Source organism: Mobula hypostoma, chromosome 25 (genome assembly GCF_963921235.1).
Source record: "Mobula hypostoma chromosome 25, sMobHyp1.1, whole genome shotgun sequence".
NCBI lineage: Eukaryota > Metazoa > Chordata > Chondrichthyes > Myliobatiformes > Myliobatidae > Mobula > Mobula hypostoma.
The window spans coordinates 15765757-15779558 of NC_086121.1; the positions used below are offsets into that span (position 1 = coordinate 15765757).

Below are 13802 nucleotides of genomic sequence, written 5' to 3' on the forward strand. Positions count from 1 at the left end.
CTGGGAAATGGTACTGCAGCATAAAAGTCAGGACAAGCAGGCTCCGGGACAGCTTCTTCCACCAGGCCATCAGAATGATGAACTCACACTGATTTGAGTGTACTCTATAGTACATTGACTGTTCTATTTAATATAAATTATAAATTACTATGGTTGCACATTGCACATTTAGATGGAGACGTAACATAAAGAGTTTTACTCATGTATGTGAAGGATGTAAGAAATAAAGTCAATTCATTTCAGAAACCCCACTATAAACCCACCACATGACCATCAGGAATGAGAACATACCCAACACTGGATCTGTTGAAGATGGATTGGATTCACTTACATTGACTGCAGGATAGCAGCCTGGCTGAACGAATGGGAGTAGCATTGGTTTGTCTCAAGTAGAGTGGGGGAATAAAATAGGCTGCTTTACCATCCTGACAATGCGGGGAGGGAACCAGCTCCCAAACTAAAGGGAATGCGACATTGTCCAAAGACAGTAGAGCAACGCCCTTTCTAGATGTGTGGGTGACCCAGAGCTTCTTAAAAGGGTGGCAGCATCCGATTGATCCAGATTTTTTCAAATCCACAGTTTCTGTTTCTGTTGCCAATTTGGTATGTGTGGGGAGAGAAACAAAGTTAACATTTCAACTCAAAGACCTAGCATCAGAAAGCAAGAAACTAGTGTCTGTCTCCTTAGGTGTAGGGGGTATGACAAGCCAATGCCAGTTGTTAATTTCCCATCCCTCCCCATCGCCGAGTCTGGCCCAGTATAAATGGAGCTAAAACTGCAATCATAAACATAAGAGATTCTGCAGATGCTGGAAATCCAGAATAATGCACACAAAATGCTGGAGGAACTCAGCAGTTCCAGCAGCATCTATGGAGAGGAATAGAGAGTCAAGGTCATTGGGACTCATCAGGTCTTGATGAAGGGTCTCGGCTTGAAACATCAACTCTTTATTCCTCTCCATGGATGCCGTTTGACTTCCAGCATTTTGTGTGTGTGTGTGTGTGTGTGTGTGTGTGTGTGTGTTATTATGCAATCTGCAATGGTGTCAGTTATAGAGAAAGGTAGTAGATCGACTGAGAATGTGCTGCTGCCCAATAATTACCCAATCTTCATCTTTGCTCAAGTGTCCCAGCTAGCTGGAAGCCAGCAGGAAGTCTGCACCTTGCACGGGCTGCTTGGGGAGTCTGCCTGGCTCTTTAAGCTATCTATTCTGGAACATGACAGGCCGAGGAAAAAGAATTCAGTGAAGCAGAAGACTGGCAGGATTCACATGTGTGACTGGCATCTGCTTCTCCCCTGCCAACTTACCGACAAGGGCTGCGAATTTCAGTAATTGCATTACCACACTATTCTACATCCAATGTCAGGGGAGCTGTCCACTTCACAACTCATTCCCTTTTTCCTCCATGAATAGCTGAAACTCTCGCTGACTTTTTGAACTGTGAAAGCAACATTGGTTGTCCAACATGGGTTGATTAATATCGACTTGCTCTGCTCTCCAGGGGAGCATTTTATTAACCAGGCTGCAAACTCGTCAGGGTAAGGAGACTTCTTTCAGTTCACAGCAGGACCTATTCAGAACAAAGACTCCTCACTTCATACACGATTCCGTGCAGACATCTGAAACATGGCAATGTAACATTACAGGAGTTAGCTGAGACCACAATGGAAGATCCTGGATTTCTAAAACACCTTGTATCACCTGTGGAGCTTCTCATCCAGTGAAACATTGCCACAGCATAATCACTGCTTTAAAGTAGAAAATGCAGTGGTCAATGTGTGGCATTGGAAGCTCCCATAAAGACGACGTGAATATCAAAGCTCGACTTCATCTCACAAATTTTATCTTTATTTATCTGCTGGGAGGAGGAGAAGATGGCGGCGCAATGCAGCGCGCACGGCCTCTCTGGTGAATGATATCTGTAATCTGTCAAGTAGGGTACCGAGCACAATTCTGATTTGATGGAGACAGACGTGAGAGTACGGAGGAACATCTGGAGAAACTTCTGAAATGCCCGCTTCGCTGCCGCTGCTACTGTGTGGCAACTGGAATCTCCAGAGCAGAAGGCCCCGAATCCTTGGCTTTGCTTGTTTCGGCAGCTGGGGCTAGGTCGAAGGTGCTCGGCAGAGGATGGCGCTTGGGAGACTGTATCGGTGGGGCTGGTCGGAGGCTCGAAGTTTTCGGATGGACGGACTCGGTGTCGGCTGTGGTCAGCTGCTTTCAAGGCGTCGGCAGATGTCAGTGCCTGGAGGTTTACGGCAGGGAGTTTCTCCCTTTTGCCGCCTGCTATTGGGGACTCAGGAGTCAATCGGAACTTGAGACTTTTTTTTTAACCGTGCCCATGGTCTGTTCTTTATCAAATTATAGTATTCTTTTGCACTGCTGTAACTATATGTTATAATTATGTGGTTCTGTCAGTGTTAGTCTTTGGTTTGTCCTGTTTTCTGTGACATCACTCTGGAGGAACATTATCATTTCTTAATGCATGTATGCATTTCTAAATGACAATAAAAGAGGACTGAGTATTCTCATAATCTAATCTAAACTACAGAACAATAGCAGACCCTTTTTGCCCAATGATCCCAATCAGAAACGTGATAAATTAAGCTGCTAGTCCATACCTTTGGAACCAGAGCACCCAGAGGAAACCACGTGGTCACAGAGGGAAAGTACAAGCAGCGACCAGGATCAAACCACAACCTTACAGCTGATGATGTAATAGCATTACGCGAACAGCCCCGTAATTAATTCGAGGAAAAGAGTATGTACGTTTGTATTATTGAGCCACATATAAATTAATTAGTACTTGATCAAAAGCATTAGAGACAGAGGAAGGTGAGAAGTTACCAAAGTCTGGGATCTAGTTGGTTGAAGACACATCCACTACTGACTGAGGGATACAAAGATTTTATTTATTTAGAGAAACAGTGTCTTCTGGCTCTTTGAACAGTGGTGCTCAGTAATGCCTGACAACCCCCGGATTAGCCTTAACCTAATCATGGGAAATTTACAATGACCAACTAACCAGTACATCTTTGGACTGTCAGAGGAAACTGGAGCAACCGGAGAACACCCACATGGTCACGGGGTGAACGTAGAAACTCCTTACAGAGGCTGCTGGAATTGAACTCTGAACCCTGGAACTCTGTAATAGGGTCGTGCCAGCTGCGATGCTACCATGGTGCCCTGTGTGCAAGGGGCTAGTATTAGACAAATAAAGGGCTGGAAGGATTTACACTAAAAGGAGGGGCATGACCTCGGAGAAATTTAGAGAACCTCATTGGGTGTATTTCAGGAGGATGTTGTCAGATTCTTGATAAGTCAGTGAGTAAAAGGTTATGGAGAGAAGGCGGGAGAACAGGGTTGAGAGGGAAATGGATCAAATGGCAGAGCAGACTTGATGGGTCGAGTGGCCTAATTATGCTATGTCCTATGATCTAAACCAAGAATGCGGATTTGAAATCACAGTGCTGTTGTCAGTGGGTCAGTGTGGCTCAGCAGATGCAGTGAGAGAAAGACGTTGGAATGGTTGCAGATGAACAGACTGTCCCATCCAGTAGGATGTGAACCATGAAGTCAGAGCGGGAGTAGGCCACTTGGCCCCTCTAACCTGTGCTATCATTTAATAAGTCTGTGGCTGATCTGATTGTAATCACTGCTCCAGATTCCCATGCACCTGTGGTAACCTTTCACCCCCTTGGCTTGATAATAGGAGATGAAAGGTGCCATGGAAGGTTGCTTATCTCTTGTTTATGATATATATTAGTCATCTGGATGTGAATGATATGGGACATGCCAGATTTCTTCATCCTTCTGACGAAGTCGAGGCTCTGGTGAGCTTTCATGGCTGTGGCATCAATGTGATTGGACCAAGACAGGCTAACCACCTTTCCTTAAATCAATGACTAACTCTTCTGTTCTGCTGACAGTGAGGGAAACGTTTTTGTCATGACACCAGCATCAGTAGGCTCTTCACCTCCCTGCTGTGCGCTGACTCACCGTTATTTGAGATACAGCCCACTATGGTGGTATCATTTGCAAACTTGTAGATATAGTTACGGCAGAATCTGTCCGGAGTGTAGAGGAAATAGAGTAGGGAGTTGACAACGCAGTCTTGTGGGACATAAGTGTTGAAAATAATCTTAACGGAACTGCTGTTGCCTGTCCTTGCTTATTGTTGTCTGTTGGTCAGGAAGTCAAGGATCCCTTTACAAAAAGGGAAGTGTTGAATCACAGGTTTAGGAATGTGGAGAAGAGTTTGCTTGGAATTATAAGACCATAAGACATAGGAGCAGAATTAAGTCACCCGGCCTATCGAGTCTGCTCTACCATTCAATCATGGCTGATCCTTTTTTCTATCTCTTCCTCAACTCCAGTTCCCGGCCTTCTCCCCGTAACCTTTGATGCCATGTCCAATCAAGAACCTATCAATCTCTGCCTTAAATACCACCCAACCACTTGGCCTCCATAGCTGCATGTAGCAACAAATTCCACAGATTCACCACCCTTTGGCTAAAGAACAAATTCCACAAATTCACCACCCTTTGGCTATTATGTATAGAAGGCGGAGGTGTAGCCAATAAATAATAGTCCTGTCGAAGGGTCTTGGTCCAAAATGTCAACTGTACTCTTTTCCATAGATGCTGTCTGGTCTGCTGAGTTCCTGCAGCATTTTGTGTGTGTTGCTTGGATTTCCAGTATCTGCAGATTTTCTTTTGTTGTGACAGTCTAATATAGGAGCCTTTACTGTCCAGATGCTCTGGAGATGAATGTAGGCCCAGGGAGATAGTGTCAGCCATGAACATGGTACACCAGTAGGCAAATTTCAGTGGGTCGAGTGTCTGAGAGGCTGAAGTTGATGCATGGTATGATCAGCTTCTCAAAACACTTCCTGCTGGTGGATACCAGAGCCAGCAGACAGTAGTCCTAAAGACATATTATCTTGCTCTTAGTTACTGGGATGATACTGGTCTTAAAGCAGGTGGGAACCTCAAACTGAAGGAAGGAAAGGTTAAAATTGTCTGCAACGACCCCCGCCTGCTGATCTGCACGAGATCTGAAGATATGCCTAGGGACACCATCCAATCAAAGGTTGCAAATTCTAATGTAGTTTTGATCACAACACTGTAGGAAGTGTGAGATCACACTGGGAAGGGTAGGAATTCACCAGGATATTGGTTGGGCTGTAGAGTTTCAGTTATTAAGAGAGATTGGATAAGTTTAGTTTGTTTCGCTTGGAGTTGTGGAGACTGAGGGGTGGGTGATCTGATAGAAACATGAGGTATAAATAAAGTAAGCTGTGAAGAGGACAAAAGGAAGCTGCAAAGGATTACAATAAGGTTAATTGGGTGAAAAATAGCTGATGGCAAATTCTAAAATAAATTACAGCACATCTGATCACCCCAGATGTCACTTTGCCCTCCCCTCTGAAAGTAGGCCATTAGAACACAGGTTTTACACTGAGAAAGACTCCTTTAGAAAATCGTTGTTTTCCCCTTTTATAACATGTATAGCTCTTTCCAGTTCCAAAGCTAATTTTGTTGTTTTATTTTGTTGATTTATAATATTTAATCAGGGAAAGGAGGAAAATTTACTCTGTTCCCACAGTCCATTTCCAGCACTAATCAAAAGCTATTTCTTATTCCCTTTTAAGTAAACAGTGATTGTAATAGGAAGAGTGTCTGTCTCCCTTAGTGGGGAGAGCACAGGCTTCAGTTAAACTGATTAAGCACTGATTTAAAGAATGCTCGTACTGAATATTCATTAAGTGAGGGGGATGATATTGCAGTTAATCTGGTAAAATGCCTTGTGATGAAGAAATAAGCACACAGCAATTGTTTTCCTTCCCCAGGTAGCTCAGCTAGCCGCAAGGGAATTTTGCAGTTAATCCGAAACAGTATTGCAGTTTTCTTCAGACTCCGTCATGGTTCTGCATTTTACGGTTCCCTTTTGACTGCTTTCACATTGACCGCCGTATTTCTTAGATGCTGTCACATGCAGAGAAGTGCGGGCAGGTGCAGTCGGTAATTCCAGCACAAATTGTGGTCAACTGGTCAACCTTCAGCTTGCCGGCCCCTGTACTCTGCTCTGAAATCCAGCCCAAACTGATAGGGTCCTAGGGGCCGGAGTCAGGCTGACTTCCAGGTGAAAAACACCTCAAGGAGAAAATTAGGGGTCAAAAATCCCACCAACAAGGGGAAGGCTTTTGGTAACAACCCTCATCATTGTCGGTAGTAAGGCCAGTGTTTCTTACGTTAGTGTGATGCTCCCAGTTTTTGAGCTGACCTTGCACTGATTGAGAAGGTTGTGTTTCCGCCAGACAGGACCTTAAGGTAATCTCAAATTTAATGTAAACTCAGTCCAGGGCTGAGAGTTAAATTAAGCAGTAAAGGACTTGAATTTATACCACATCCAGATACACTCAGTGGCCATTTTATACTTAATAAACTGACCCCTGAGTGCATGCTGGTGGTCTTCTGCTGCAGTAGCCCATCTGCTTCAAGGTTTGAAGTGTTGTGTGTTTAGAGATGCTCTTCTGCACACCACTGTTGTAACAGAGAACAGCCGCTCACTGGATGTCTTTTTTCCACGATTCTCTGTAAACTCTAGAGACTATTTTGCATGAAAATCTCAGGAGATCAGCAGTTTCTGAGATACTCAGACCACCCCATCTGGCACCACCAATTGTTTCACTGTTAAAACACTTAGTTCAAAGTTCATAGTAAATTTATTGTCAAAATACATACTACCCTAAGATTCGTTTTCTTACGGGCATTCACAATAAAGACAATGGAATCAATGAAAAACTGCACACAACAAAGACAGACAAACAACCAATGTGCAAAAGGCAATAAATTGTGAAAATACAAAAAAGAAAAAAAATAATTAGAATAATAAATACACAAATAATTAAATAATATTGAGAACATGATTTGTAAAGTCCTTCAAAGTGAGTCTGTAGGCTGTGGAATCTGTTCAGTGTTGGGGTGAGTGAGGTTATCAACTGTGGTTCAAGAACCTAATAGTTGAGAAGTAATAATTGTTCCTGAATCTGGTAGTATGGCACCTAAAGCTCCTTCCTGATGGCAGCAGTAAGAAGAGAGCAAGGCCTGGATGGTGAGGATCCTTGATGATGGATGCTGCTCTCCTGCTTCTTGTAGATGTGCTCAGTGGTGGGGAGAGCTTTACCTGTGATGGACTGGGCTGTTCCATTGCTTTGTGTAGGCATCTCCATTCAAAGACATAGGCATTTTCAGAGGGATACACACAAAATACTGGAGGAATGCACCAAGTCAGGCAGCATCCATGGAAATGAATTAACGTTCGTCGTTTCAAGCCATGATCCTTCTCCAGGACTGGAAAGAAAGGGGAAAGATGCCAGGACGAAAGGAGAGGAGAGGGGAAGGATGATAGCTAGAAGGCGATAGATGAAGCCAGACAAGTGAGAAAGGTAAAGGGCTGGAGAGGAAGGACTCTGACAGGAGAGGAGAGTGAACCATAGGAGAAAGGGAAGGAGAAGGAGGGGACTCAGGGGGAGGTGATAAGCAGGCGAGAAGAGTTAAGAGGCCAGATTGGGGAATAGAGAATAGAGGAAGGGGTGGAAAAAATTTAGTGGAAGGAGAAATCGATGTTCATGCCATTATGCTTTCATACTAGGCCATGATACAACAGGTCAGTACTCTCCACCGTGCGTTTGTCAAAGTTTTAGATGGCATACCAAATCTTTGCAGACTTCTAAGGAAGCAGAGGTGCTGCTGAGCCTTCTTTGTAATGGAATTTACATGCTGGACCCAGGACAAATCCTTTGAAATGGTAACACCGAGGAATTTAAAGCTGCTGACACTCTTCACGTCTGATCCCAGATGAGAACTGGCTCATGGATATCCAGTTTCCTTCTCCAATAGTCAATAATTAGCTCTTTGGTTTCGCTGACAAGCTCTTTTCTTCCCCATTCTGACGTTTGGTCTGAACAACTGAACTTCTCGACCGTGTCGGCATGCTTTTATGCATTGAGTTGCTGCCACGTGATTGGTTGATTTGATATTTGCATTTTCAGGTGTACCTAATAAAGTGGCCACCAAGTGTATATTGTTGTTGTTGTTGAGTGCTCTGAGTCATCGTCGACTCATGGCGACCCTATGGGTAGTGCAGTTGTCCATAGGGTTTTTGTGGCAAGATACAGAAAACCTTTCTTCTGCACAGATACTGCTGCTGTCCAGGTTGGATCCCAGCCGGATTCGAACTCAGGACCATCCGCCTCGAAGACCAGTGCTGTATATTAAAGCAGTAATATATTTTTATCAAGTCTAGGTTTTTATTGTTACTGAAGGGAAAATGAAAAAAGTAATGGATGCAATCAACAAAGAAGTTACACCAGTGATAACACTTGACCAGTGCACAAGGGTAAGGTGTCTTACTCCTAAGTGACGTTGACTGCTAATCTTTTGTTTCCATCTGATAGGATAGCAGGATCCCAGTTTGTCACCTCTCTCTCAGCATGCACATGGAAGTATCAGCCTCTGTTGTGCACTTGGAGGGGTGTTTCAGCCACCTATCTGAGGGACAAGTGTGCTATCAGCTGAAGGGCGCTGGACGGCAGTGTCTGAAAATCTGCAGCTGAAACACTCAGTGGGTCAGACAGCAACTGTGCAGAGAGAAGTGGTTTCTGTTTAAGGTCGAGAGTGTTTCTTTTTTCCCAGTGAAAGTCTTCGATCTGAAACATAACCTCTGTTTCATTCCTTACCTGATCTGCTGAGTATTCTTTTTAGAATCAGAATCAGGTTTATTATTACTGATGTAATAATTGTTATTTTGCAGCTGCAGTGGAGTGCAAGACATGTAAAACAATTGCATTTAAATTGCAATAAAAAATAGATAGTGCAAAAGAGGTATAGTGAGATAGTGTTCATGATTCATGGACTATTCTGACAGCAGAGGGGAAGAAGCCATTTCTAAACCCTTGAGTGTGTGGCTTCAGGCTTCTGTACCTCCCTAATGATGGATGCCACCTTCTTGAGGTACCACCTTTTGAAGAAGTCCTTAATGCCAAGGAGGGTTTTGTCCATGATGGAGCTGGCTGAACCTACAAACCTCTGCAGCCTCTTTCTTCATCCTGTGCCTTGGAGTCTCTGTAACAGGCAGTGATGTCAGCAGCCAGAATGTCCTCCATGGTACATCTGTAGACATATGCTAGAATCTGGAGGCATACCAAATCTTCAAACTCAGAATGAAATACAGCCCCTGGCATGCATTCATCCTGATTGCATCAATATGCTGGGCTCAGGATAGATCCTGTGAGATCTTAACGACAACCACATTGAAGATGTTCATCCTTTAGTTCTTCTTTAGCGCTCTTATTTTAGTGCTTTTGGTTTAATAGTTTGTCAGTGTGCTGGTAATTAAGCCAAGCATGATGGATGTTACCAGTTAACTTATCCATCAAATGATCTGGATTATCAGTTTCATTATGTGAACACGTAACTGCGGTAACTGTACAAGAAGTCTCATCTTTCTTACATTCCCAACCAAATCTGAAAGGCAGCGTAATCTGTCACTGCCGCAGTGTCAGCCTGGTTGTGTGCTCAGATCTCTGGACAGGTGCCTTTCAGGGTTGCTGATAATATTTAACGTAACTGGCAATGTACTGTGGGTTGTGAAGGGGAGAAAGTGTATTTACCCTGGGGCAATCTTTCAGGATTTGGAACAGGTAGAAGGAAGATAGTAACTGAAGAAGATGGAACCTCCAGACAGAGGTACCTAATAAAGTGGCCAGTCAGTGTATGTTTGCGGTCTTCTGCTGTAGTAGACCATCCACCTCAAGGTTCAACGTGTTGTGCATTCAGGGATGCCCTTCTGCACACCACTGTTATCAAGCATGATCATTTGAATTCCTCTCACCTTCCTTTCAGCTTAGTCTTGGTGATACGGTCCGAATGACCTCCTTGCATATCATTTGTTTCTATGGCAAGTCATTGGCAGATTTTAAGTTCCAAAGAGAAATGAGTTACTCCTTCTCTCTCTCTCTCTCTCTGTTTGATGCTTCTGACACTGTGCCTGAAATGTGTCTGTTGGCACAAGATTTAGACAAGTAACGATATAGTGCTATCTTTAGTATCCTGGTGCCTGTTCTGGTGGAGTGAGCTAGCACTCAACGATCCTTCTTCACCTGTGGGTGGAGGGAGAAGGAAGGTCGCTGATGCCCCTGCCTCCAGGGATCTATATGGAACTCCTCGGTGCTGGGATTTGGTGTGGCTTTGCTTCCTCAGTAGGACACCATTAACCCTCACGGACACCGATTCCCTTGCAGAGAATGAAAGGAAGAATTATTGGTGAGGTACGAGATTGTTCTAAGGTGTTGATAGAGCTTATTACGATGGATGCTTTCACATGGTGAAACATGGGCATTGCTTTAGTGTATGTTATGGAATTTTGCTAGGATGGTGCAATTAACTAGAATGACCAGCTTTTATTATGGTTAATTGTCATACAATTAAATGTTGGCAAGTTTTAATACATTGAGGTAGGCTATTGCTCAGGATGTGGCTAAAAATTAAATCTATAAGGGATTATAGAATATTGTGGTGGATTTTCTTTTTTGTTTAAGGAATTCATATAGAACAGTGTGTCAGTATGGGCAATTAATGCTGTAGAATATTGGGTTAGATTATTTTTATGGAATCCCTTTAGGGAAGTGTTGTAGAATTGTTACAGGCTTTGTTGTACATGAGGTCGGAGGTCGGCCTACGCCATTGTGCAGCCAGGAGGTGTTCAGTTTTATCTTGGTTGCAATTTGATCTTGCCTTGCACAATGCCCAGCATGCCCGGGTAACAAGGAGTGAATACCAGGAGCTTAAAATATTCAGCAGTAGTCACTCTGAGCTCAGGTGGCAGAGTGCACTTTTGAGGAGATGGGGTGGGAGGGAAGATGAGGGGGGAGACTACGTCAGCTCACTTTTTACTATCCCATGAATATTAGGCAAGAGGCTTGACTGTCTCCCCCGTTAACTATGCATATAGTGAGGTGCTCAGCCCTGGCATTCTGGGCACTGACAATGGGCGAGGGACCACTGTGGCTGTTCATTTAATGGGGGGAGAGCGAATAACCCGCTAAGGCTAAGCTGCCTCTGCCTCTGAGTGTACGCGTACGAGCTGGCAGATTTGGATTACAGTCAGAAGCCGATTTGGACGTGCCTCTACAGTTAACAGCTGTGTTGTCAGCGTAAGTCAGACAGGAAAGCTCTGGTGACCTGAGGAATCCCAGCGACACACAAAGCCGTAACAGCTCCCTCTCTGCTTTTATTTTTTGACAAGGTGCCAGAAGCAGTGAGATTCTTCACTGATGTGCACCCACTCGAGGGATTGTCGGTGTGAGGGAGAGTGGTAGGAACAAACTCCGAGGAGATGTTTCATTTCCGGGAAGGAGCTGGATTAACAGATTGGTCCGAGAGGAGTGTAGCAAGGGAATGGTGGCTGCAATGGACGGGAGCTTCTGAAAGAGACATTACACACTTCCAGTTCGTAGGGCTTTGACAGGATGAATCCCGAGTGACAGCAGGTGCTCTGGAAGATTTGGAAAACAAATAAAACTGGAAATGCTGGGATCTGAAAGATAAACAGAATACTGGAAGAACTCAGCCAGTCAAGCTGCATCTGTGGAAGAGAAACCATTTAATATTTCAGGCTGAGAATCCTTCAGCAGCATTGTTGTAGAGATCTTGCACTTCTGACTTCTCTAACAAATCCCAAGTGCAGAACGAGAGGGAGAGGTGGTGACAATGAGTGACGCCAAGTCCCCCTTATCCATGCTTCATCACCAGTCCTCTGTTTGCCGTCTCGCTGAGGACTTCTTCTGGATTGGGGGCAGCATCGTGACGCCAGCCTCGTGGAGACTGGGACACTTTGGTAGGTTGCACAGAGGGGCCATGTTCTGCTCGCCTAGGTGAATGAGAATGAGACCGAGAGAAAGGGAAAAAAGTGAGCAAGGGTGGATAAAGATAGAGTGGAACTGCCTCATAGCTTCAGCAGCCCAGGTTCAATTCCAAATATGTGTTCTGTGTGGAGGTTGCACTTCCACCTGTGGCAGCTTCCTACCACATCCTAATGACCCGCTGAAAGTTATGCCAATGGGTTACTTAAATTTCTCCTCATTGAGCTGGGTAGTAGGGGAATGGGGGCAGAGGGCAGCATCACATTGAACGATGAGAGGGTGGATTGCAGGGAAATAATTGGGCAAATGGGATTGACCAGAATGCTCTGAGCTGGCATTGACTAAATGGGCTGAACAGCCTCATTCTGTGTAAGGAAACATAAATTAGTGAAAGGAAGGGCATAAAAAAGGAAAGGCAGAAGTGGAAGAGAGAGTTAGTGAAATGAAAAGAGGAGATTGGAAGAAGGTATAATAAAAGACAAAGAAATTTAAATTGATGTAGCAGTATTCAAAACCTCCAGATGTCAATTCAAAGTTCAAAGTAAATTTTATTATCAAAGTACATATATGTCACCACATACAACCCTGAGATTCATTTTCCTGTGGGCCTACTCAGCAAATGCACAGAATAGTAACTATAACAGTATCAATGAAAGATCACCCAGAGTGCAGAATACAACAAACTACGCAAATGCAAATATAAGTAAATAGCAATAAATAACGAGAACATGAAATGACAAAATAAAACACCCTTAAAGTGAGATCATTTGATGTGGGCACATCACAATGGATGGGCAAGTGAGTGTAGTTTTGTTCAAAAGCCTGATGGTTGAGGGGCAGGAACTGTTCTTGAACCCGGTGGTGTGAGTCCGAGGCGTTTGTATCTTCTACCTGATGGCAGCAGCGAGAAAAGAGCACGGCCTGGGTGGTGAGAATCTTTGATGATGGATGCTGTTTTCCTACGACAATGTTTCATGTAGATGTGCTCGGTGGTTGGGAGGGCTTTACCTGTGATGTACTGGGCCGAATCCACTACCTTGGTAGGATTTTCCATTCAAAGGCATTGGTGTTTCCATACCAGGCCATGATGCAGCCAGTCAATACACTCTCCACTACACGTTTATAGAAGTTTGTCAAAGTTTTTGATGTCATGCCAAATCTCTGCAGACTTCTAAACAATTTTTATTAAGTTAATAAAATACATTTGATGCAATTCATTGTTGTAATGTAGGAAATTTGTGAATAGTAAACACACAAATATGTCCTGATAAAGGGTCTCGGCCCAAAATTTCTACTGTTTATGCCTTTCCGTAGATGCTTCCTGACCTATTGAGTTCCTCCAGCACTCTGTATGTGTTACGACTGTGAATAATAAGTTTGTACAAATGCTGATTACGCGATCATCTGATTTAAATACATTTGTGGACTGATAACTATCGGCCCAGTTAGTGGCCAATATCCCACAGATATGATTAAAAAATACCACCATGAGATTTCTTGTACAAAGGGCCAGCTTGGCCTCTCTTTACTGTCCCACACTCAAAGATAATGCAGCAGCTTTGTCTGGAAAAGGTGATGGCAATGATCAAAGTCTGCTGTTGCCAAGGCAGGGGTTAAGGAGACCTGCATGAGAGAACGAGTGGAGACCTGACTCCTGTCCAAGGGAACTGTGTCAAGTGGGAGACTGAGACAGTTTTGCTCTCCCCAGTCACCGCCCACTTGTCAGAAGGTGTCTCTGTGATGAGTTAACAGAGTTAACAGAGGCGATTTGGTCGTCGCCTTGCCCAGGCTCAGCGTAATGCCAAATCTCTTTCATGTGAGGCAACAAATAGATTTAGTAGCTAAGCCAGCAAGGCTCACAGTGGCCCCTGAGT

The 13802-nt window shown here is 44.1% G+C and overlaps 1 protein-coding gene across 1 annotated transcript in view; it reads left to right on the forward strand.

The window, feature by feature from the left end:
- Nucleotides 1-11548: 11548 nt before the first annotated feature.
- Nucleotides 11549-13802, forward strand: part of plch2a (phospholipase C, eta 2a) — a 177554-nt gene continuing 175300 nt past the window's right edge. The window contains exon 1 of the mRNA XM_063033234.1: nucleotides 11549-11903. Within this exon, the coding sequence (XP_062889304.1) occupies nucleotides 11777-11903 (127 nt within the window). The 5' untranslated portion in view covers nucleotides 11549-11776. The remainder of the gene's footprint in view (nucleotides 11904-13802) is intronic.